The 27,513-nt window shown below is 39.3% G+C and overlaps 1 protein-coding gene across 2 annotated transcripts in view; it reads left to right on the plus strand.

Moving 5' to 3' along the window:
• LOC115581707 (spermatid perinuclear RNA-binding protein-like) overlaps positions 1–11,599 on the plus strand; it is a 77,776-nt gene extending 66,177 nt beyond the window's left edge. The window contains exons 12-18 of one of the 2 annotated variants that reach the window (XM_030417010.1): positions 2,696–2,904; positions 3,766–3,915; positions 4,953–5,087; positions 6,233–6,373; positions 6,466–6,589; positions 7,624–7,674; positions 11,051–11,599. In XM_030417010.1, coding sequence (XP_030272870.1) covers positions 2,696–2,904; positions 3,766–3,915; positions 4,953–5,087; positions 6,233–6,373; positions 6,466–6,589; positions 7,624–7,674; positions 11,051–11,139 — 899 coding nt within the window. In that variant the 3' untranslated portion in view covers positions 11,140–11,599. Of the gene's footprint in view, positions 1–2,695; positions 2,905–3,765; positions 3,916–4,952; positions 5,088–6,232; positions 6,374–6,465; positions 6,590–7,623; positions 7,675–7,777; positions 9,633–11,050 lie in introns of those variants that run through there. The other variant, XM_030417011.1, reaches the window with a different exon arrangement.
• Positions 11,600–27,513: the final 15,914 nt, after the last annotated feature.

Here is a 27,513-nt window from a genome sequence, read left to right on the forward strand (position 1 = left end):
TTCAAGCACTGCGGGAGCTGTGTAGCTCTCACTTGCAGAGTACACCTCTTAGTTGGGTCAGATCGAGGTCAGCTGACGTTCCAACCGCAAAGAAATTCACTTGTGACCAGACTGACGACTACAGCCTCCATCTTCTGTAGTCTCTCTCCGGAGCTCACTCACTCTCACTGTCCCTCGGAGTCTCTCCGTCCTGTCTGTCTGCGTCATAGTAATTAAATCAGCCCTCACTGGGACGATCGTCCTCGGCAACTCTCATCTGCTTCCAGTTCAAAGGAGGCGATGGAAGGCAGAGATAGAGAGGGATTAATACTGCAGGCTGCTGCCACGTAATTATCTTGCTGACTCCCACCATGCGCGCGCACACTCACACACACATCAGTGTACGGACATGCACACTCACCACACACGGTGCATTAACACCTCCCCCTCTTCCTCCCAGCACCTGTCCGTCAGCACCTTCAAATTCATCTTGTTACACAGCATCTCCATCCATATTCATCCTGAACCACCCTTCAGTCTTAAGTGCCTGTCAGGAGCTCACTGTCATTACACACAGTGACTGCAGGACAAAAGCTGCTGTACGCTTCACTAACATGAAATATTCTCTCAGTGACAAGATGGTAGTTCGTATATTCTCAAACTACATGAAAGACTTTTGTTCAGTTGCTCAAACAGAAAAGAAAAACAGAACATTTTGTTAAACATAACAAGATTTTTTACATAATGCTTTTATACAGAGTGATGATAAATGATAACACTGAATAATAGCCTAACCCAATATCATCAAGTCTGTCATTGTTGAAAATCAGTAACTGAAGCTTTCAAAGATTTCCAAAGAAAAAGCTCTTAATTATTTTTCACCTTTATACCAGTCTCCATGATATTAGCCCCATAACAGCTGGGTCTGACAGATCTAGCGTGTTGACAGTGAAAAATGGACATCTAACACAACAATCACTGGTTTTATACTGTGTAGTGTATCATAGTGAATGGCAACCAGTGCGTCTTTGCCTTCCATGACTTGTTTGCTGACCCACAGGAGCACAATCGCTCAGTTGTAAACATGTCAAAGTGATAGAGGAATAATGTTGTTCCTGCTTTGAGATGGAACTGTGAAACAGAGGGTCACAGTCATTTTTTCTTTTGTTTTTATAGGTTTTCCAAATACGAGACAGCCAGAAACACACACAAACACGCACATCGCTTGAGACGCAATTGTTGGTTTTTTAACAGTGACAAGAGCCAGATGCTGTCAAAAAACTTGAAGGGTATCCCTTCCAAATAAATAAGAATCGCTCTTGTGAAAATCCCCTCCTTACAGAAACTGTACGTACACTTCAGGACAAGTAACATGTTTCTTTCAGTATAAAACTGCAAATGCTGTTATGGTTATACATATGAATATGTTGTTTGCAGATTACTGACATTACTATTAATTAATAGTACAATACTATACTATATTTTAACTCTGCTCTCTTTTTACTGTTTTGTAAAAACAGTCTCATACAGTCGCAAAAACAAGTTACCTTCAGAAAGAACAATGGAATCTGATGCCCATTAACTTTGAATCCCCTCTGACCCTTATGACTTTAAGAGTTCCACCAGAAAAAGCATCTCTGAAAGCAGAAATCAAGTGCATTATGTGAGTGGTAGTTCTGCATAATACAGTATTGTTGAAGGTTATGACTGTCTGCAACACCAGGACTCATTTTGACTCAGTTTGTATTGTTGTTATTCCAGCGTGTTTATAGACTGAACAAATTGAAAGTAATCTTTTGTCTCTTAAAAGCACATTTGACAAAGTTGGAAGCAGGAGGGAAAAAAGCATCTTATTAAGGAGTCAGCAGCTTTGTTATAATAGATGTCACCAAGTGTCACGGTTTCATTTTCAATTCATCTGCGAGATATTACTGCTGGGGAGCTCTGGGGAGGCCGAGAGCTCTCCTCATCTCTTGTCAGTGTGGAGGTGTGAAGGGTCTCTGACTGGGACTGGGTCATCATTGTAACACCAAGGGCAGTGTCAGTCATCTCAGTCTCATCAGCTGGTTATTAACAGTGAAGAGCACTCAGCCAATCAAACGACTTCGGAGACCTCCTGAGCCATCTGTCTTATTGCTTATTACTCTTATGTTATCATTGGAGATTGACCTTTGAAGGAGTCTGTGCACAAGAGCTCAGCATGTATTATTCAGGTTATAAGTGTCTTTGTTTTCTTCGCTTTGAACACTCGGAAAATGTGCAACATTAAAACCTGTTTGTTTTAAAGGACTCTACCCTACAGTTGTTTTATACTCAATATGTTTTAATTAGCAGAGAATCTGTAAAGAATTTGGGAGATGTGCTTTTTAGTTTAAAGCACCATCAAACTGGAGTGATTTCTCTAACTTACTCCAAACAGTTAGCTATTTTCATGACTTCAAAACGACTTTTTCAAATGTTCTTGATTTTATTTGCATTCAGTTTTGGTGTTGAAGGTTGTTACTTCAACACTTTAAAATCGACTTGAGACAAGATTTCCTCACGTGCAAACTGGACAGAATTTGTTCAGATTATGTCTTTATTATGTTCTTATTGTTTCAACTGCCTTGCTCGCTTAGGGACAGCTGACCTTTTCCTAAATGTAATATGAACTCAGAAGATAATAAAGGTTTCATTTTAAAAAATGCCAAGGCAACAAAACCATTTCTTTCTTTAGTCCTTGACTGGAGAATGACGGATCCAAACCACCCCATGAACGCTCTGATGCGTCTGAATCAGATCCACCCGGGTCTTCAGTACCGCCTGCTGTCTCAGTCTGGCCCAGTGCACGCTCCAGTCTTCACCATGTCTGTGGACATCCAGGGAACCACCTACCAGGCCACCGGGAATTCCAAGAGAACTGCCAAGCTGCAAGTAGCCCTCAAGGTATTCAACAGAGTTCAAATTGTTCAATCAAGACACATTTGCATCAAAATAAATGCCACATGCTCTTCTTAAAGTGATACCATCCTACAATTCACAACTTATTTAAGGTGGAGGAGCTCCTCCATGTTTATTTTGCATTGCATTGTGGGACAATAGTGTCCATGATCAGCAGAATCAAAAGTCAGGTCCTTTCATCTGCATACCGACCTTTAGTCACACTGGCGGCTCTACAGAAGGCGGTTTCTGATGGTCAGTGGAGAGATGCTGAAATATCTCAGTTTTTGGATTGGCAAGAAATGTAGTACATTCATGTTCCCCAGAGGAAGGAATTCCTTTAACTCAAAGCGTCAAAAACAGAACTTGATCAGTCATTTCCCTTCCCCCCTTTTTTGTCACTGACTTTGTACTCGAAGGCGTTAGATGATTAAAAAACTTGACCATTAACTCACACAAAGAAATGGTTGAAGTGAAGAGAGAGAGAATGTTCTTTTTGTGACGAAGCTTTGAACTTGTTAAGTTTGACTGCTCACACTTTGTCACACGCATTTATTCATTGAGTTACACATTCACACGTTAGAGCTGCCCAGTACAGCCAGTCTTTGTGTTGTTGTTGTTGTTGTTGTTGTTGATGGCTACTTTGCAGCCTTACTGCAGCAGCTGTTAGGTGGTTGAGTGCCTTGCTCAAGGAAAGCTCAGTCAGAGGTGATACAAGTTTGATTCATTTCCCGCATGTGGTGACTTCAGAGATATCTAATAAGATGGTGGCCATTCTGAGCGTGGCAGAACTAGCATGTAAAAAACTAGCATGTGAATGTGTGTGTGTGTGTGTGTGTGTGTGTGTGTGTGTTGTTGCCTCCTCAGGCGCTGCAGGCTCTGGGCTTCGTGCTTGGCGGTGACGGAGACATAGACTCTCTGAGCGCTGACGAGAAGTCAGATGGCGAAGGCAAGAATGACAGGATGTCCACCAGCTCCAGCTCCACCTCCATCACCTCCTCCACAGACACGCAGGAGGTGGGGAGCACACACACACACACACACACACACACACACACACACACACACACACACACAGAAAAGCACATGAGGATTAGACTGGTGCACAGACGGACAGCAGCCTTTTGTGAAATATCAGTGTCACCAACCTGTGATGTGATAGAGATTCCACTCTCCAAAATGCTCTAGTTAAAGTGTGAATGTGCCAAAAAAACAAGCTGCAAACAAGTTGAAAATCTTTTAACTAAAATCAGCTGCTTCTGTTGTATTTAAGTTGTTTAAAGGAATGCCGCTAATGTGGACAACATCTAGGTTGAATGCACTTTGGACAAATGCAGCTGCCTGTAAAATGTAATATTGTCATCGCTCTAAGGCTTTGATCAGCTTGAGAATCCATTTTTCAGTAGAAATCACTGAATACTCTTTTGGCAGTAAAATGAAAGCCAAGCACCAAGCTAATCCTTCAGATGATGATATGACACAACATTTCTGAAAGTGTTAAAAATAGTAAACGATACAAAACAAAATCAGACTACTAATGTGATTAATATTCCAGGGTTTAGGGACCACACTTTGAAACCTGTCCCCTTTAGATTTGAGTTTGGTTTGAGAGAAATCAGTCGCTGTTCTGCTACGACATAACCTCAAAACAGAGTTTCAGATTTTATTTGAGTACAGTTTTTCAACCTTTTGCAGAGTCCTGGAGACTCCTGAGATTCATGTAGAGATAATATTACGTCATAGGTTATTACAATAACAAACAGGGACCAGAGTGATGAAGCTAAAATTAGAGTGATTTCAGCAACCAGGGAAAACGGTGCCTAATCCTGTTGTGCCTCATTTGTACATAATTTGTCCCTCGTTTTTGCTGGAAAAATCCAGCCATTCCGTACAATATTAGGTTAAACCTAAAAAGTTGTCTGTTGACAGCTGAAATAATCTACATGCTGTGAAAGGACTGGGAAATCATGTCTTACTTTGAGAAAACACAACCACTTAAGTATATTTAGAAATAAAACAAATGTAAGATGGCGTGTCTCTCTCTCTGTCTGTAGTCCAGAGCTCCAGGTCCAATTCTAACAGCAGGAGGTAAAAACCCAGTGATGGAGCTGAATGAGAAACGCCGTGGCCTCAAATACGAGCTGATATCAGAGAGCGGCAGCAGCTACGACAAACGCTTCATCATAGAGGTAGGACAACACACAGACACACACACTCCCTCACTTCTTAATTTCATGGATTTCTTGTCTCCCTTTCAGAGGGTCTTATTAGGAATTGATGAGAGAGGGAACGTGTTTGATGTTTGGCACCTCGCTGCTTCCTGCATATCAAAACATCTTCACACATCTGAAAAAAATCCCAGAAAGACAGCTGCACATGAAACCAATGCTATACTGTGAGATCAATCTGTCGTTTGAGTAAAAATAAAATGTTTTTGGTTTTGTTGGTTTGTTCTAAAACACATACTTTTTTTTGAGTGTTTGAAGTCAAATTCACTAAACTGCCAACTGCATAAACTTGTTGTAAATCGCTCCTTTAAGCCTGATGAATGCCAGCTGTTCATAAAAGGTGTATGTTCATGAGATTCATTTCCTGTTCTTCTCCATTTGTGGGCAAGGTTCATTCACAAAAATGTCCCCACAGTAACAAAGAATTTCACACTGCAGAGCTTCAGGTTGTGCTGTCAGAAATCAGCTGACAAATTGAGCAGAGTCACTAATGGTACAAGAAGAAAGGGTTAGAAAATATTAATAATACAGCTGTCGGTGCCGTGTCACCAGAGCTGTACTGTGAAATAGTTTAACATGAAGTCAGATGCTAAAAAAAATCTGACCACCTCATGTGACATCAGTGTTATTAGATTAGAGAATATGCCAGGCGACAGTAGTTGATGTTACACTGCGAGGTGTTATAACAGATGATGAAACTGAGCTGAGACTCACACAGACTCTGAGGCAGCATGACTCTAAATTCGCAGCTAAGATGATGATAACAGAGTGGACAGCATATTAATTTTTCTTCACTTGGTTGAAGTGAAGTATATCATCTTAATTCATTTTGGAATTTTGCCACTTAAGAACAAATCTGTACAAGTGGTTCATGCATCAGTCCTACAAACACACTGTTAAATCAGTGATTTCATGGAGGTTGGGAAGAAATAGTTCCTTAGTCCAGTGTGATGCCTTAAATAGGCAAACAAGATAAATAAGATAGAATCAACAAATTGTTAGTTTTAGCTTTGATTCTAAAAAGTTTCAACCTAGTTATAAACATTAAAGGAACATTAGTTGTAAACCTTATTAGAAGACATACTCATCTCTGTGTGTTGTAACAGGTGGAGGTGGACAAGCAGGTTTTTCGGGGGACGGGTCCCAATAAGAAAGTAGCCAAAGCCAGCGCAGCACTAGCAGCCCTGAACAGCCTTTTCTCTGGCTCCAAATCTACAACCAACAAGAAGAAACGTCCCAATCCTCCTGTGAGTAAAGTGTTGATCATCAGTCTCAAGTGATACAGCATCATGTTACAGTGCTGATGTGTTCTTGGTTGGGTGTCTGTGTGTTTGTGTAGCCAAAGCGACCTGTAGCCTCGGTGCTGACCCTCCCGGCCCTCGCTGCCAGACCTCCAAGAGTCCCGGTCATCCCCAGAGCTCCATACATCAGTACCCCACCCACACATGGTTACATCCCCCCAGGTAAGTCCAGCTACATGACAAACTACTTGAAAACACCTCGCACAGCAGCAATTTGGCATCAGAAAAGTACAAGTCTGATTAGGCTTCTGTTGTTTCAGATGAGGAGTGAGCCAGTTATATTCCAGACAAAAAATGCTGTAGCTCACTCCATACTCCCCTTTAAAGATTAATTATTTAACATATAAAGACTAACTAAACAGCACAGTTTTAGTATATTACAGATCTACTTTGTTTTGATTTCAAGTTCATCTTTTAATTATTGTGTTAGTGATCCATAATGTATTTGATTTATTAACCTGAAACATAACCAGGAGGTTTTGAATGTGCAAAAAGAGGAAATGTAGGCTAGACATTTTAGAAATACCCTGAACACAGATAGGCTAGAGGTTCGTTTCCAGTCTTTATGCTAAGCTGACCAGCTGCTGGCAGAGAGAAGAGGGTATCATGCTGTTTCCTGGTGCTGTTCAGATGTAAGTGTTGCAAACATGTCAAAGTCAACTTGGCCTCTGGTTATTTTATAAAGTAAATGATTATCAAAGAAATAATCAACTAACCAATAAATAATGAAAATAATTAACTGCAACCACAAAATCAAGTTAAAATACTTTTTTTTGTTTGATCTATTTTTTAGTTTATTTATGGAAAGATATTGCATTATGATTAATTACCTGAAAGCATTCAGAGTGCAGAGCTTCTCCAAGGCTGCTCAGTCTTCTGAATCTATTTTGCTGCTACAAAAATATTCAGATATGTTTCATTTGTTTCATTAAAAAGCCTGCAGTGATAGACCATAGATCATAAGATATACATGCAGTGTTGAATAACTGCAAGTTCATGTTCAAGCCAACTAAAAAATAACCCCCTGTGGTAGAACTTTCCATTTAAGCTCCCTGATATCTGTCAATATATTTTTAAGATATCCTGTAAACTTCTGTAGGAAACCAACAGGAGGAACAAAATGATGTATTAATGCAGTTCTGTGTGTTTTGATTTGTAATTGAACTGAATAAGACTTTGTATAATTTCCATCACAGGTTTTGGTGCTCACTATGGTTACAGCCCTGCAGGTGCCCTCCCTCCCTACGGTAAACTTCCTCTCACTCTCTCTGATCAGTAATCCATCCATTTGATTTATTCATCACTTCATCCCAACATTTGAGTTCTTTCTTTTTCTTTGCTCTTCCTCAGGTTTTCCCTCCCGAATGCCCTCAGTAGTTGTCCCTGTCATCAGAGTCCCCACAACATACCCCGTCACCCACCTCTACCCATATTAGGACCCTCCCTCACATCACATCACCTCACCTCCTTCTTAAGAATTGAGTTTATTTGAGTCGTGTTTTGACTTTTTACTGTGTTCACAACACAAGTTTTTAAACCAACACTGGCATCGACAAACTTTTGTCCAGTGTCCCTCGTCAGCATCAAATCCTGCAGCATCGTTATTGTACAGCATGTTCCCTCTGAGCTTCACTGGAAACCAGCAAGATTTAAATGGCTGTTAGAAATTTGTGCAGCCATTTCCTCACTATGTGTGTGAACACAGAGTTTGACAAATAAGCTCTTTGATCATCAAAACTGTTATGCCATGAAAGAGTTGAGAAAACTGAGTTCAGCATTCAGTGAGCTGCAGTGTGTCGGACTGGTCACGTAAATATTACTCTGTAGGGAGCCGCAGATCTACTGTCGGGAATTAAATCAAATCTATTACACAAACAAATAAGAAATAGGAAACATAACCACATACGATAGTAAGAGCACGAAATAAACTTTAGGAAACCCTGAGCAATAATTGGCTACTCAAGAGAACTAAAAACAATAAACTCAGCCTACTACATATCTAATCTAAGGTAACAAATCTATTATAACCCAACATCAACAAAGACAGAGTTGCTAGAGCAAAAATAAAGTCGCTTTTGGGAGCTGTAAAAAGTCTGCTTAATTACATCAACTATCAAGACCATAGTCATAGTAAGGAAACGCACATCCTCCATTAGGAACCAAGTTCCCTATAGTTCCCTAAACTGAAAATATTCACCATAATTAACTAAATAGTCACCAAAGCCAGAAATAAACAACCTTTGTATCAAACACTGTAAGGACCCAAACAGCTTCTATTGGATTTTAAGTTCCCAACATAACACTGTGTATTTATTTTCCTCAGAAAGGATAATTACTACTGTAGTTGAATTTGTTTAGTTCCCTACAGTGGTCAATTAAATGTTCGCTGTAGGGAACTAAAAAAAGAAAAACACCAAGTACAAAATATCCAGTGTATAAAGCTTCATAAATACTCACAGTTGGGAGTTAAAAACCTCATGGAAGGAACAAAAGAAATCTCCAGCAGCACACAAAATAGTAAAAAAAAAAAAAAGTAACTAAACATACTTTACTGGGAACTAAAGAAACACCTGCCAAACACTGAGTACTAAGAAAACATGTATGTGTGTTAAGCCAAGAAACTTTAGAGAACTGAAAAAAAAAATACCCACCATGCACTTATAATGACATGTACAGTGTAGGGAACTAACACAACATCCATGATTGCAAAGTAAAATCCAGTCACTGTAGGGAGGTAAAGACATATGAACCTAAAACATCATACACTGACTACTGAATATTCAAAGTGGAGCTTAATAAATAAAGTGTAACTACAAGTGTAAGGGACTGAAGAAGCAGCAGCTGTAGGATACTAAGTATCATCTGAAAGTATGCAGATAGAAAATGTAGGCAAGATGTAATGAGAGAGCTGCTTTGTCGAGAGAACCGCTCATGGATGTGATCGCTGTTTTGTATTTTGATTTCTCTCTGTTTTCTATTGCTGTTTAAAGTTTCTGTGAGAGAGAAAAAAACAGGTTTACAATAATCGGTTGCGCTGAGAAAACATTTTTCCCTTTGTTTGGATATTGAGTGTCCAAGTTTACAGTTACTTGTTGAGTACTTGAGCCATTTTGTGTTGAGTTAAAATACTTTCTCTTCAGAGAGAGATTTTATTTTGACCTGTTTGTAGGTTATACTCTGTTAAATAAATGAATATTTTTGTCAACAGCTGAGTAACTGGTGGTTCCTGAAAGTTTAATGTACGAATCATACACATGTCATGTACACATCGAGGTAAAGGCCCTTTCAGACACACTGCGACAACGTCTGAAACCAATTATTTTATTTGGCTTCTGCTGGTCTGTGATGGCTCCTCACTGGGCAGCATAATGCTCTGCAAGCTCCAGTTATGTGTTGTGACAGTCAGGCAGGCACGAAGGGCAAAATGGAGGAAAAACACATTTTATGCATCTGATTTCCATAAACTTTACAACACTGTTGGCCTTGTGAAATCATGTTTCCAACCAAGTATGCATATAAGGTGTGTTTTACCTGGTAGTAACTTAGTTCTATTAATGTTTCCCCTATTCCCGGAATACTTCTTGAGATGTGCCATAAGGCAGCAGCAAGTGCAGCTCAAACAATGTTGTGTCTGAAAGGGCCTAAATATTTACAGAATACAAGATATATTATCATGAAATAGTATTTTACATCATTAGACCGCCTTATTACTTTTTTATACACTGGACAGTTGTCCTATAGCCTGTAGAGTATGTAGTTATGTTTGTATAGCCATTATATGACCTGCACCGACTCATGTAAAGTGATTTTTGTTTTTAACTTGCTTAATCGTGTCATATAAAAGTAAGTCGGCTTCATTCCTGATCTTTAACTTCCAATGCGTGTCCACCGAGAAACTCTGAATGGATTAGTTGGTTTATTATTACTTGGACCAGACTTTCAAAGCTTTGGGCATTACTTCTGTCAATAAATAATAATAACATTGTACTCACCACGATGATTAGATCTGGGAGTGCGTCCACATCACTAAAAAGAAGTCAAGTAACAAAAATAACAGGTGAGCCGGATGCATTTGGAAAACAAATGCAACAGTCAAGTTATTATCCACACTGTAAGCATCTGTCACTCAAAACCTCCATCCATTATTATCATTAATTAAACTACATAAACAGAAATGATGGCCAGAACTAAGAAATCTAAATGATCGTTTAAGTTAAAGCTGCTCCAGGCTCTTCCACATATAGACAGGTGCTATGAGCAGTGTGTTATAACTCTTTTGGCAAATCTGAACACCCAGAATTCAGCTTTAACTTTGTTGTCCTTAGTAAAGGGGTCAATAAATGTGAACCGTTACACTGCGTCTTCTTATTTCCCTCGACCTTCAACAGTTCTGGGAGCTGATAGAAAATGTAGTCCTCCTGAGAGCAGCTTCAACAGTCACGATAGCGTATGTCACCTGCTTTAAATTTGTAACTTCAAAGTTTCAGTTATAACACGGTTGAAGCACATCGCACATCCATTCACACCTCGTCACCTGAGAGTGACGGAAACAGGATCTATATTGTGTGATAATGATTATTTCTGTTCCTGTTAACCCTGGTTGCTCGTGTCTCCTGTCTTTAGGCGGCCTGTACATCGACAGTGCCTATTACCAGCCGCAGACCATAGCCACACCTATTATCATCCACTTGGGCCCTCAGGATCTTTTCTGACCCCGCCGGTGTACCGAGAGCAGCCTCGGCAACAGCCTCGACCTCCTGTTAAATCCCTCACCCTTATTAAACTCTGTCAGCGCCTCTCAATTACAGCGGCGCCGCTCCCCCTGGTTGCTCCATCCACACTAGACACAGCAGCAATATTGAAAGCAATATGGAGGAGAGAACACCTCGGGCAGCACTCTGTCACGCCCAGGTTGTGTTTTGGTGAAGAGGAGGCCACAGCCAAGGCTCTTTTTTTTTGACTCCTCTCAGTCAGAAAATATCAATAAAACACAAAGCAATACTTTTTCTGCCTTCGGGAATCTCAACGTTTTCCAAAGCAACTCGACTGGAGTCTGAAACAGTTTTGCAGTCAAGTTGCAGGACTCGAACAGACCATCAGCACTGGCACATTCACAATATTGTGACCAACTGTATGTGAATACAATATTTACTATCTGTATATATGGCTGTATGTGAGTTTTGAATATATATATATATATATATATATAATATATATATATAATATGTATATGTATAGGATATTATATATATGTATTGATAAGAATATAGATAATAGATATATAAGATGAGATATATATATCTAATATATATATATATATATAATATATATATATATATTATCTTTTATATTATATATCTATATATGTTATATATGTCTATATGTATATATTGTTATATATATATGTATTATTATATGTCTTATATCTATTTACATATGTATTTATATATCTCTTATCTATATTATTTATTATTATCTCTCTCTACTATATATATACATATACATATATATATATATATATATGTATGTATATGTTAATATGTTTGAATATGTAAAAGCCAACCATGGATACAGAAACATATTTATAATATATCTCTGAATGTAAATAGTGACTGAAGTAGCTTTGTATTTAAAGCACTCTCAGATATGCTATCTATGATTATTATTAAGAGTTAAATACATTTTACAAACTGTCTATAACACTGTATTGGTATGTTGATGGTATATAATCCCTATTTAAACATGATTACACATAGTAGAATGAGCAGTAATTTTCCATTTCAAAGCACCAAGACGAATATCACGTTTTAAGAGCTTATTGTCCGACAAAGCAGATCTTGAAGGGGCACTATGGAGTTTAGGAGAACAAATTCAAACTCAGAATTGTAATATTTACAATATTAATAAGGTAATAATGCACACTCAGGACAGTTTTTTTTTTTTTATAATTGAGTAAACGAGCTGTTCTCAGAGGAAAATAAGGTCCCCAGAGCACCGTTTAAAGCTAGAAAGATGGCGGGGTCCGCCACATTTAAAACAAAGTAAAACAGTATGAAACTGTGTCGTCCTTTGCGGGCAGATTGTTTATTCAGTTTATTCAGTCATGAAAACAAAGAGAGTTTTTTTTATTTAGTTTGGACATAAAATGTAGTCAATGAAAATCTTTCTCTTCTGATTAAAAAATGATTCCCCAAAACTACGTACTGCACCTTTAAAAATAAGTCTATCCGTTTTAAACCCTCCTGCTGTTCCACATTCAATGGATCCCAGCCCGCAGGCAGGGGCAAGGGGTCTGAGGTCAAATCATAGGTGTCACAAGATGATTAAAAGAACGAAAAAGGAGAAGACACATTTCTACACATAAATATTTTTTTCAGGCTATTTAACCAGTAATGAGTCTCACAAGCTCTTTGTTTTAAAGGCGGAAACTTGTCATCGTCTATGCTAATCAAGGAGTATTATAAACTTTTCTCATAGCCTTTATCATGATGTATATAATTTTATATCACAATATCTATAAATATTGCACTGAAGTGAATATTATAGAGAATGAATTGAGAAGCTGTTTATGAATGTCCATTCCAATTAATAACCCGGCAAGTCATCCAACAAAAATCCTGAAAATCTAATACTGTCACCGAGCAGAAACATCGGCTATAAAGGTCAAACACAAAGAGATTAAAGGGACGGATATCGCTGTTGAAACTGGATGTCAGTAGTCAAACAGTCGACTTTAATTACCCAGGAAAACTTGTCGAAGACATTTGAATGTTAACATTTGCTGATGGGTTATCAAATATGCTGTTTTGGGTTTACCTTGACCCAGTGTCCCTCCTGAGTTCTTCTGTGCATTGTCTTTACAGGTCCTTTTTAAATTGGAAAGCTCTTTTTACTTTCCCACCCTGAGCATGATGTCAGAGGAAACTGGCCGCCATGTGAATATGGTCTAATTCTAATGTGAGCTAAAGTTGTAAGACAACAAGATCATCACTATATCTTGGTTGAAATGACAAGGTGCTCTGACTTCGCCATTCTGTATAGGAGTAGATACTTATTTATTTTATGATATATAGATGAAAACCTCATTGTCATGTTTCAGCCACACAGACAGATGAAAGTGATGATTGCTTAAAGGTGTAATATGTAAGAATTGTAGTAGGCTTCACATATTTTGAAAGACAATATATAGAGGTTATAATATCGAAATTGTTATTCTTCCACATTCTGATGATTTTACTGACGTTTTAAAAGTTTTCCAACCAAATTCTTACATACTGCAGCTTTAATGGCTCACAGGTTTATACAATTTTTAATAGTTTTCAGATTCTCCAGGTTTTTGCTTTTTATAATTATCATTAGAATCGTCGCATTAAACAACTAAAACTATGATGAATATTTTAAAAAGCCTGTCTGGACAAAAATGTTGCGCTTTCCTTTGGGATAATTCATCAAATGATTTGTGAAAATGTGAGAAACCTTTTACTAAAGTGAGCCCCGACACCAGTCCCGTCAGCGTGCAGCCGCTCCTGACGAGTATATAGACACTGAGAAAAAATCAATTTGATCTGAGGCGATGATAAAGTTCAATGCTATGATCTTTTCTGGTGCATTATTCCTCGCTGCAGCCTGACTGGAAAGCACAAGTGTCTGAAGCAATACTCAACTCAGGAACATTCAAACCATAAAAAAAACCACATGAATGCAAACTTAATCTGATTATGTGACGCAAAACACACAAACAAAATGAAAGAAAAAACTGTCCACAGAGCTTCAGTTCTGTAGACGGCTTGATGCTCTGAGAGAATGTGAACACCACTGTGGATATTTAAAATGTTTCTGTAATATCCTGTACTGTTTTAATGTTGACGGAAGTCTCTGGTTGAATGTAAAACCAAATCCTACAACTTCTGCAGAAGATTAACCAGGGCCATAAATATTATAAGGTCTAAATGCTGTTTGTACTGTATATTTGGTAGAAAAAGATCTAATATAGCCCTAAATCCATTATGATTAAACTGGAATTACAATCCTGGTGTCTGACGATATGGAAGTTCATAAATGACACAAGCACAGCTTAAATGTTTTAATTTATCTAACAGTAGACACAAAGACAAATTCGTTGCCCATTTAATTTTTGTTTTTAATCTGCTCTGACTAACTTCTCAGCAGACAGATTATATGAATTTAAGAATGCTGAATGCTGGAAAAATATCTGCTGGCATACAAATATCTTATCATCTCATGGTATTGAAGCCATTACCATTTTAATCTCGCAGGGGCGTTACCATACTGCAATCACTAGGACCAACTGTTACCTTTTCTTGTTTGACTCAATAACTTGAACATTCACATGTTGTAAACTAATATTGTAATATTAGCATGTTACTATGTTGACACATATCAAATTTAACTTTTTCATTATTTATCTTTCCTCCAGTATTTTTGATTCAGAGCATGTCAAAGATCTTGTAAGTTAAAGGGTTCAAAATCCACACCGACAGAAGTTCTTTTCCCGCACAGAAAACACTGCTCCTCAAACGCCTCGTCAGTCGTCCCACCTCTAATTCCGTTATCTTGTGACATCACACTACGTCATTGTGTCACACATTTGCATAACTGTATGCTCTGCAGTTATTTTTACACGTAAGTTGATTCAGCACAGCTGCTCTGTTGTTTCTAGCGGTGTTGGGTCAGGCGTGTGTGAGCTGACCAATCAGACGGGGAGTAGGTATTCAGGGGGGGGGGGGGCCTTAAAGAGACAGGAGCGTTTCAGACAGACAGGGAACACAGTGCTGCAGTAGGAGACTATGGATATGTTTTTGAGCATTACAGCATGTAAACCTATTCTAGTAGTAACCCAAAATAAAATTATGAAACTGAAAATGAACTTCATATGTCTCCTTTAAATGATTTCAATACTCAGTGGAAGCGATGCTACAGTGCATTGCTACCCAGCAGACTTGCTAGAAGAAAGTGTTGGCAGTGAACATTTCTGCAAACTAAGGACACATGCAGATTAGTACCATATTATCATTTCACATTCATCCTCAAAGCTTGTACTGCCTTTGCGTTCTCTTAAATGATACCACCTTTGGTATCACATCATGTCATTTCTGAACTTCCATACATACAGCAGTTTTCGGATCTGGTCCGTCTTTGAGTTAAGTTCTTGCAACAAACCTCAGAATTCTTGTCTGAGCTGCATAAAATCAGAAGTGCTTATCTGATTTGTAACAGTCATGCAAAAACTTCGAAAACTACAACGAATTGTGCAACGGGAACAGAAGCAGTATGAAAGAAGCTGGGGAAATGTGTGTGGTGTTATTCTTAAGCTCTTCTTCATCAGGGAGAGCGCTCCCCCAGTCATGCTCTGCTACCGCGGAGCTAATTGCATCAGAGTGAACACAAAGAGAGTGAGTGAAATGTCCGATTACACACTGCGAGAATCAAATAACAGCCCAAAACAAGACATTTATACCAGCTGTGTATATGAAAAGCTGTGGTATTAATGAGAGAAAATGTGTGGGAAGGCAGTTTGTAACTCTGCAGGAAGCTTGTTTGGTGTCCAGTCTCCCACTGGTGTTCCCCAAACCTCACCTCGGTCCTACATGACAGACACAGCAGTACGTACAGTACAACACAGGAGACTACAAACACACTTAACACACTTTCATTTTCCACCGGATCGAAACGACCACTTGTAGTCCAGGTTAACATCCAGTCTAATGTTCAGCACACAGCAGACACTCCAGTCAAAGTGTCGACGTTTCTCACTGCTGGTTTATGAATTTAATATTTTACATCTATTAAAAAAACTTTCACTTCTACAGCAGTGACTTGTTCAGCCTGAGTTTTTCTTTTTCTTTTTTTTTCTTTTTGCAGTGATTCAATCGTATGTTACCCATGCATGACAACTACCAGAACCTCTTATAATCACAAAATAAACCCTTACATCTTTTCTGCTTCATCTGTACAAAAACGCCTCTGGAGAATTGTTGATTTTACACTCAGTTTTTCTCAGTTAGTTCAATAAAATTATATTGGTGTGGTTCCATCTATAAACAATCCTTACATACTCTTGCTGATCCAGAGAGTTAGTCAGGCCTCTTCCAGTGTGCCCCACATCAGACCTTATTTCAGAAGAAAGATATGTGTGGCAGCTCACAGCGAGAGATACGTATGATGTTTATCAATTTAAAAGGTAATTAAGCAAGTAAAGAAAGACACAGTTAGAAGTTAGTAAAACATCATCCAGTGTGATATAAAGAACCACGCCTCGCTCAGCATAGGTCACCAAGAACACACATCAGAATAGTATACGGTTTCAAATTTTTATTTTTTTTATTTTTTTTATTTATTTTTTTTTGGGGGGGGGCATTAAAGGTGCAACATGTAAGAATTTTAATTTAAAACAAAAACGATTAAAGAGAAACATCCGTCAGTGAAGAAAATAAAAGTGTTGTTGATGTTATGTCACAGACATTCACGTCTATTGTGTTGCAAACATGTCGTTAGCATGCTAAGAAGCTAGCCTGTCCTGTCTCTTATTGTCTGGAGTATGAATTTAACTGGCCTATTCTTACACAATGCACCTTTAACCCCTTAAGGAACACCGTGTTGAGGGTGTTACCTTTCCAATGGTACCAAGCACATCCCTGAGTCTCAAACTATGTGGGAGCTGTCATGCTTTTAATTTCGGTATGTCATTTTGGAAAAAGGACCTTAAAATGGGGGCGTTCATTAAGTGGTTAAACAACATGATGTTACTTATGGGAGAGATTGCGATTGCGACTAACCCTAACCCTAACCGTTTTTGATTTTGACCGTTTGTGGCCAGCTAACCGTGTTTAGAATAGAGAACTGAAGCCGTTTGCTTTTTTTAGGTGACACAAGTCCACAAACAAGCACTTCTGAAGTTCATTCATTCAAACCAAACAAAAATGTCTTTTAAAAGAGCCAAGCTAGGCTAATCCAGCCTGTTTTCTGTCTCAGTGCTAAACTAACCTTTTAACCTGCTGGTGGCAGCTTCATGTTAGGTGTACAGTAGCAGCTGGATGATCTTCTCATATAGCTTGCAGCAAGACAGAAAATGAGTGCATTTTACTAGATGATGATCAGCCGACCCACACTGACCCCCCCTGCAGCTCAGCAGCGTCAGACCTCACTGAGCCTGTGGAATGTGAGCCGACGCGATTTCTCCACTACAGACTTGGGCAGAGGGACACAAAAAACTGTGTGGGCAGAGAGATAAGTCTCTGTTCCAGCTGTTCCCGAATCTCGGGCAGCATCTTCTTGATCAAGTGAGTGTCACAGACAAACCAACTTCTCTCCCCCACCTTTGTAGACTTGTTCTTTCGTGTTTAGGAAAATAACCGAGACATCACGACGCCACTGCGCGAGATGAAATCAGCGGCAAGGATGTTCTGTGTTTGTGTTTTGTGAAGGCAGCGAGGATGGTATCAGATGGAGGTCCAGATCCCGCTGGTATTTTTAGCGGTGAGAGAGGAGCCAGAAGGTGTTGGATTACGCAACATGGGCACATGCCGCCTTCACTGATGGCAGTTTGTCATCTTATATCAGCACTCAGGACCATGGTGCAATGCAGCGTAGACACACTTCAGCTGCAGTTTATTTAACTTCTCACACGGACGCAAACGCCTCTGACATCGAGTCAGAGGACAAAGGACGATGACACTGTGGAGATGGAGCCGTACAAGAGCATTACTAAAAAATGTATTTTAAGCTTTCACTGTTATGACTTGATCATTAAAGTAGCAATTCAAGTTTTTATTGTATTGGGATATATAGCAATATGTATTTCTAAGATTATATGTGCTTTAAATAAAGTTTTTGGTATTTTACTCACAACTTTTGGTGTCATAGTACGCAAAACATTTCTGGAGCTTCACAGCAAAACAGCGTCAAGAGGTTCTCATAAAAAACTGAAATAGATGACAAAAAACTGCTGAAAAAACATTTCTCCTTACAGCTTGTCCGGCATAATCCAAGAACTCAGGAGGCCCTGATATCCCAAATTGACTCGCGACGATGTTATTTACACTATTTTTATGCTGAAATAGCTGGACCGCTTTCCAAATCGCATACTGAGTCTTTTTCACTTTTCGTGCTGTTGGACACAGTTTGCATGAAATCAGGACATACTACTTGGTCATGAGTGCACCTTGATGGGCATTTGCACTCATTCATCCACTTGGCTTTGTGCAGTGATAGTATATTAATATATTAATGCAAACACGATTAACAACACATATGGAATACCTAAACTCTCTTCTCTCTTCCTTCACCGAACAAAAATGTTTTTCTTTTTCCAACATTTAACTAAAATTGCAATAAAATAAGGCTTTTAAAATGTCTATTTGATTGACTACTGCATTTATGGACTTTATAGACTTATTATGGACTTTGATTTTACATAAAGTGTATTGTCTTATACTAGCGATTCATTAAAATGAGTAGTAGTTACAAAATGAAGTACTCTGGAACAGGACTGTTATAGTGGAAGTTAACATACTTTGCAGTGTCAAACATCTGGATTAACAAACAATTTAGTGCATAAAAGGCTTATTAAAACTGGGAGACTAGGACACTGATTGATGCTGTACAGTAAAGGGTTTGTGATATTACAAATTCTAAAGTATGATAGTCTACTTCATAGTCAGACACTTTGCGTTGTGGCCCTAAAAAGAGACAACGATCAGGACTCTGAGGCTGCTCAGAGGTTTTAGCACTGCAGATAACTGATCCTCTCATCCTTCCTTTAGAGCTCTAACAAATCCTCAAACACCTCACATGAAAACCAGACTGATATCAAGTGTTAAAGTGTGACCACAGCGTCATCTGCTGGTGGAGTTTCCTCTAAGCACACTCAGAAGGGAATCCAGAAAAGAGGCAGACACAATTAAAAGAGGTGTTAGGGGAAAGGTGGAAAAGAAGCAGAACAAAATGACGGAAGGACAGGAAAGAAAAGATATACAACATGAAGTGTAGAGAAAGCGAAGAAAGGAAAGAAGGCAAATGAAATAAAAGATAATGAAAGAAATAAAGAAAACAAAGGGAGGGAAAAGATAGATAGTTATACTTCATTGATCCCAAGCTGGGAAATTAGAAGGAAAGGGAAGATCTAGATTGAAAGGAGTGAATGTAGATAAAGCTGGAAAATGGAAAGAAAATGGAAGCATTTAATGAAAACTGTTAGAAAGGCAAGAATGGCAGCAGGAGGAACATCATATACCATTTCAGCGGATGTTCAATTGAACCACTAGATGGCAGCAAACCTCTCCGACAGTCTGACCTGAGATCAGCCGCAGCAGAGACACCGGACGCTTTGTCTGCTTTGAACACTGAAATGAACAAAACATCTTCTTGTTTCTGCCAAAGATTTGACTTCATGCGTTCGTTATCACACAGGGTTTTTATTTTATTTTGATCACGGCACACAGTGTATCGCTGAACCCAAGAGGCTGCTCTGCACTGATCTGAGTGTTTTAACCGTCTGCAGTAAACAAAAGCTCTGTGTCTTAATTAATATCAAGCTTTACAGTCACACTTATTCAACATCTGTCATGGCAAAGACACATTTAAAAAATGCATATAATGAGCTTTTGGAACTGTTTACGGAGGAGAAACATCAGGAGATGTGTGTGATTTGAAGAGTTGTTAAGATTCGCACTTAAAACTGAAATCTCAGTCTGAATCTGTTCTGTAAGAGAGACATTGATATGACACAACACTGACATGTTTTAAACTGAATGCATTTAAAATGAATGCATTTGCCTCTGGGATGCAAAAAGTTTGTTTTTTTCAAAGAGTATCTCTGTTGGAGAACTAGCAGTTTGGTGAGAGGTGCAACACAAATATAACATATATATTATGATTAATATATTTTGTATAATTTGTTTTGTTCACATCTTGCTTTTTATTTTGCTATCCCCTTTGCTGCTACATTATTGCAAATATCCCCACTGTGGGAGTAATAAAGGGATTATTTTATGGTATATTTTCTCTCTGGTTTCACGCTTACAGCCATCTTATAAACAGTTCAATGCCAACATTGTATTCTTGTGTCTGGGCTGGATGAGCAAAAAAAAAAAGCAAAAAAAAAAAGCACACAGCTGCATAGGCAAGTTAATCTATTGCATGTTCTTAAAGCGCTGGAGACGGTCTTGAAATAATTCATCAGGTTCATCATCACTGAGAACCTATTTTGGTCTTCACACATCTCCAGCCTGGTTAAAAGAAGCAAAGAAAAAGCTCTGCTTTGTACGGACACTTAGGAAGGTGAGCTGACCTGATTGCTCACGGCCCAGGACAGGAAGGCTCTACAGCAGGTGATTCAAACTGCCCAGAACATCACTGGTACCATCTAAAGAGCATCAGTGAGACGTCTGCACCGAGCACTGAGAAAAGAGTTCTTTTTCTCGCAATAACATCAAAAAGACGCTGGTTCCAGGAACATTTTCCATCTTTACTTTGTGTGATGTAATCATAAATTTAATCTCTTCGGGTTTTCAGCAGCCAAACAAGCAACTCACACATGTCATTCTGAGCTCCGGGCTGTTGTGATGGGCATTTTCCACCAGTTTAGACTGATGAATCGATTAATGAATGCAGTATAACAAAGAGCTGAAGCCCCAACTGTAATCAACGCGAAAGATCGAGTCACATGTGAGGGTGAAGATCCGCATGAGAGCTGCAGCCTCAGTGTGGTTCTGGTTGGTGTTTTGCTGCCGCTGCACCTGCAGATCATGAGACGGACTGATAACAGAGCAGCTGTCTCTCTCCTCAACACTGAGCTGCATTGTAGTGAAGCAGCCAGAGGCTAATCGATCCACCCGGGCCGAAAATCATCCTGCCCACCCCCGAAAATACCCACAGTAGTGGAAACAAGACAGTATGTATTGGCTGTAGTGATTCATGACGACCATTAATTAATACAGAAGCGAACAGCGGGACTTTTGTCGGTTCTGCTGAAATCCAAAAGAGAGTTTAAGAATTTCGAAAATATCCTCCAAAATACTTCACAACTTCACTTTTTATAATCTGTAAGAGTGTCTCCTTTATAACCTGTCCAGTCCAGACAGTTCATCAAACCCTGTTTTTTGTTTTGTTTTGATCAGAACCGCTGGTGAACTGTCCAGTGTTTTATATGAAGGTTACAGCTCTCGTGAGTCATTACTGCGGCATCAAAGCCTTACAGCTAAAGCATAAAGTCTGTGTGTGTGTGTGTGTGTGTGTGTGTGTGTACAGAGACAAAATTAACCACATTAAATATACATTTTACACTATTCCACCACCGTTTCCTCTCCAACAGCAGGAAGGTTTCAACCGTCTGAAATATTAATGCAGCCTCCTACTCTATACAGCCTTCTGCTCCACTTACACTGTTTCTATAAGATTAAATCGCAAAAAAATGACAACAAGAGAATTGAAGTCAACAGAGGGCCCTGGTAGACAATGAGGTATCAGTTTTAATTAAAATGAGTCATCTGTATTTCACCGGAGCCAAAAAATTAAAACTATCATTCAGGTAAAGGAGGAGTAAGAGCGAAAGGGAAAAGAACATCGATTCAGCCGCTCGTGTGCCGTTGGATTTGAATGATTCAACAGAGCACACAGACACAGGTAAGAGTTGGCAACGTCATCTTAAACTTGACTGTTCACTATCCAGAAATGCTCCCGTTACACTGATATATACAGTTTAACATCAGCTATCACGGAAACTGACTGATTGAGGGCAACACCCCGGGTCTCATTTAAAAAAATCTTAGATTAATAGTTGAATCTTAGATTTATAGTTGAACTATAGTTCTTATGTTTGACCTGTTAAAGATGCTGAGCATAACAAACCTTGCTTAAGCAGGTTCTAAGAATTCCATTCGTACCTTACAATCTCAAATAAACATAAATTGATGACACCTGCCAGTACAAGTGAAGGTTTAATTCTGAACTTTTTGGCGAAGGTCGATGAGACCGAAGCCAGGCAACGCATTATTCAGTGGACTTATGTAGACTTTGCTAGAGATCATTTTCAGGTCAAAGTCTCACTCCCATTTCCAAGTTTTACTCCCACCTGTCGTTTTCGATTGGTAGTAATGGTTGAAATGGGACAACCTGTTGACACATCATCAGGTAATGTTAATGGTGTCTACATTTCAACTGGACATTTCAGACATGGCGTCTGTCGCTAGGGTAATCTGCCATTCATCTGATTGAGTTGGAAAAGCATGGACGCTTGAAACGGCAGAGAGCTCTCATAAACCTTGGTTTTAAGTGCCTCTGAAAAACCTCCATGTGGAGGGCCATGCAGCCCTGACACTTCACCCCACCCCTTTATCCCAACAAGAATCGGGACACCCCACCCAAAGGTGTTAATGCACAAAACGGAGTGGTAGGGCAGAGTGGGGGTAGTGGGACAGTGTCAGACTTATGAGCATAGGACAACTGACCAGGCTGCTGTATTGGACACATTGGGAGAGAAAATGGATTGGCCATATGAGGATATAACAATATCCAAAATATAACGTTAAACATCTCACATCAGGATAACAATATAACATTGATATATTCCTCAGTCTTTATCCCCCCTTTCATTAGCGCTTATCATTGTTTATTTTAGAAGAAAAGCCTGGTTTTAAGATGGTGCCGCTACATTTTTAATAATAAACCACATGGATCTGAAATGAATTAATAAAGAGCTGTTTTGTCAATCAGCCCCATGCTGAAAAAAAATCTGTTTGCTGGGTTGTCACATTTTTTTTTTTTACTGGACAGGTCTGAGAGGCTGACTGGCTGAATAGCATTAGCGACCCATCCTGTAGGGGGCGTAACTAGAGGGCGGGTTTACTGTGGAGTCTCCTGGCGAGGCTCCCTCCATCAGCAGACAGAGGAGGGAAGATGCTGCTGTGTGAATTATAGCAGCAGGAAACAAAGCCGACTACCTGCCTCCCACGCAAACCCAACCATCCCCACCCCTCATACACCCCTCAGAGTCTTTACCACACACACACACACACACACACACACACACACACGCACTGCAAATCCTCCATAGTGGTCCATAGATCACGCTCCTGCTGTTTTCAATGATTAATTAGCTGCTGTTTCCATTATTGATGCCATGTTTGTGTGAAGCAGAGAAACCTTGCTGAAAAATAGATTCAGGAGGTGGAGAGGAAGGGAGCAAGGGAGGTAGGAAACAAATTAGGATGGAAGGAAAAGAGAAAGCAGAGGTCATGGGAAGAGGTCATGATCCTATATATGTTCTCTGCACTCAGTGTGAGAATTAACTGAATTTTTGTTTTAATTATTAGAAATATTGGGTTTTAAAGCTTTTTTCATACCTTGTGGGTTCGCCCTCTTTCCTCCTCATGTTATCACTACATCCTTCAGTGAATCTCAGATCTGGGCAGGTTTTTAAACATAATGGTGCTGTGATTTTGGTTCAGCATGTTCTGAAAATGAGATCCCAAGATACAAATCTGGTGGGGGAAAAAAAGGTAAATCATTGATTCTGATCTTATACTTAATGAGAAGCACTGGGCAACAACAGCTTATTAGGCAAACGTCATAGTAGCACACATTCAGTATGTGGAATGAATCTCAAAACCACAAAAAAGAAGAAATTTTACTTTCCACTGGGCTTAGATTTATATGCAGTCATTCTTAATTCTTGTTGTTAATAGCTGTCAAACAGAATTCTTTTTCTGTCAGTGTGGATGACAAAGATTATTTGAAGACAATAACAGAGAATTGGATGAGTAAAACAAGTAAGTCTGTCAATAAATGTGTTTTAATTTAAAGATATGATATGCAAGAATTCTGCATTTATATGTCTAAAAGCAACAGTAACAGTGCGTTCCATTTGATCACCTGTCACTTCAACTTCCAAGACAGAATGAGGAAGGAAGTATGTGAATGTGACTAGATGAAATGTGAATAAAACGTAAACATTTATGCTGAAGTTGTGTCGTATACATTTTCATCAGCGATGGTGGTTGTGGTGGTGTTTTCAAACTTTCTAAAAACTGTCACTGAAAGTGGGTACCAGCTCCAAACGGCCCGAAACATGGTTTTTTGGAAATGGAACATTTGACAATTTTACCTCTGATCCATCCCATTCACTTTGCATCAGGACACATCTTAATCAACAGCTTCCAGGTTCATTTTACCCACTGACTCAAAATCAATGCCACAATGTCCTTGGTTACTATTTGTATGAGACACAGCTGTTTTTAATAGATTTGGGAGGGAATTTCTATTTTTCACGTTGTTACCCCTCTTTACCTGAGTGAGTATATGAGTGTGTGTGTGTGTGTGTGTGTGTGTGTGTGTGTGTGAGATTGGTTGCAGGTGTGTCTGTGATTGTAGGTTGTCCCTGGGAGCTGATTGGTTCCTGCCTGGAAGACAAGGGTTTAAAGGCCGGCTCCTCTCCAGTTCCTGGAGGGCTCTTCTCCATTGTCCCAGACTGCCAGCATGCATGATTGTGTACCAGCTATGTTTGTTCATAAAATCATTTAAAAATGCTATTGCTGCTGGTGCTTGGAAGATGGGAAGGGGGCGAGTCTCACACCCATGTTGCACCAGGGTTTCCCCTAGGCCCTGGACTATCTCAGTTCTAACCCTCACTCATTGACTGGAGTCAGTTTACTGCCTCTAAGCCTACATCCAACTTTGTATGATAGAAAAAAAAAAAAAAACTTCCACAGGTACCAGTGGACTCCACTTTGCATCACAAAAGGACATTTCTTTCCAATAGCTTAACTGATTGACTTCAGTCTTTTGCCTCTAACCTAACCCTGAACCCTGAACCCTAAGCCTAAGCGTTCACGTTCATATTGCATCTTGCGTATGTGTAGTGTTAATTTCTGAGGACACACATACACAAAAATGTACATTTTGCACATTACATGCACTTGTATGCTAGCACTTTATTCACAGCGCTCATGCACTTAAGGTATCCTTGATAAATAGCAGCTATGATCCTCAGATGAGGGCTCCACAATTGTTTCTTTTTTTTCTTTTTGACTCTATCAATGGTGATATGTCGTGGTTTCTTTCTTGTGACAAATGTACTTATTGTAAGTCACAAAAGCATCTGCTAAATGCCCTATAAGTAAATGTAACCGACACTCCAAACGAACGCAGGATAGTTCTAGTGAACATGTGAAAAGTAAGATTATCTTCAGTCTTAGTTTAACATGCTAACATCCTGAGAGGAACATAATTGCCAAAATCAGACTTCATGGTCTTCCACCATCATTCCTTGCCTAAGAACTCACCAACAAAGTGCTTCAATGACTAACGCCCAGCGCCCTTACACATCAGGAAAAACCAAACTACTATGTGAGGATGATATTTGTAGACTTCAGCTCCACTTTAAACACTTACATCCCTCACAAGCTGGTCAATAGCCTCCAGACCCTGGGCTTTGGTTCACAACTGTGTTCATGGATCATGGACTTTCACTCACATCATCGACAGCGAGTGAGAATTAGAAACAACACCTCCTCCACCCTAATCCTACACACATGCATCCCACAAGGCTGTGTGTTGAGCCCAGTGCTCTTCACACTCTTCACACATGACTGCACCCCAATCTACACCTCCAAAACAGACAGTTCAGGACAATAAAATCCACAACCAACAGACTGAGAAACAGCTTCTACCCCAGAGCTATGACCTCCATCCACCCCCAATAATGAATAATCCCACCCACAGAAACTGCAGCAGCGTTTGACATTAGAGTTGTTCTGATTCCGATACCAGTATCGGAAATGCCCCCAATACTGCCAGAAAAGGCTGGCATCGGTATCGGCGTACTGGAGTCCAGGCACCGATCCAATACCACGTAATTTATTAGAAATAGGAATCTATTTACCCGTTAGCTCTATTTGCTCTGACACAGTTCTTCTTCACCACTCTTAAAACAGTTGTGCTGTGTTGCAATCGGCAGATGCTGTTTTAGAGGTGTGAAGAAGAACTAAAGAGCACGACGAATTTACCAAAGCTAAGGGGAAAATGAAGGACGAACTGCAGCAGCAAACTCTTGGAAACTGCCTTCCAGCGACGAAATAAATTCCCCAAAGACAGCCAAAAAGCAACAAAAGCATAAAATTAGCAGAACGGCAGCAGCTTCAGTCCTCCATCATGATTAGTTTAGTCACAGTGCTAAGTGTCAGTCAACCGCATTTTGACAGCACTTAGTGCACATTAAGCAATTGCTGTAATGTGAAAAGTTGAAAATAGACAAGAAGCGTAAGAATACACAACGCAAATGAAAAGTAAATGTACTGACAGCTATTTTTAATCTATTTTTCTTTTTTTTATCATATATATGCTTATATTTTTACCATATATCTTATTTGGTATACTTTAATGTTTTTAATTTGCACTATTTGTTCCTACTGACCTGAAGAGAAAGCCATTCACAATTTCATTGTACATGTGTATATTGACAATAAAGGCATATTCTGTTCTATGATGATCTAGCCAACAATCTTTGAACCATTTCCCTCAAAGCCACAGCTGTGAATCTCATGGTGGAGCAAGAGGAAAAGTCGAAGGATCACCAAAGTCTTAAGGGTTTATCTTCTGGGGAACATGAATGTCCATACAAAAATTCAATGCAAATCCATCTGAGGGTTGGATCGACCAACAGAATGACTAACAGACTAGCATGGCTAATAAATACTTAATAATGTATATGCTTAGACGATGAACTTAGATGGTGAACATGGAAAACAATCTTAAGTCTTAAGTCTTAAAGCCACCTGCTTAAAATTAGCATGTTAATATTGACATTGTGGGAATTTTCATGGTGGCATTAGCATTTAGCTCAAGCAGAGCTACTAGCATACCTGTGGCATACTTTAAACAGCATCATCTGTTTTAGATGCACAGAACAGATACATGTCTATTTTAATGAACACAGCTGTCAGTACATTTACCTTTCATTTGCGTTGTGTATTCTTACGCTTCTTGTCTATTTTCAACTTTTCACATTATAGCAATTGCTTAATGTGCACTAAGTGCTGTCAAAATGCAGTTGACTGACACTTAACACTGTG

This window comes from Sparus aurata, chromosome 5 (assembly GCF_900880675.1).
Source record: "Sparus aurata chromosome 5, fSpaAur1.1, whole genome shotgun sequence".
NCBI classification, from domain to species: Eukaryota; Metazoa; Chordata; class Actinopteri; order Spariformes; family Sparidae; genus Sparus; species Sparus aurata.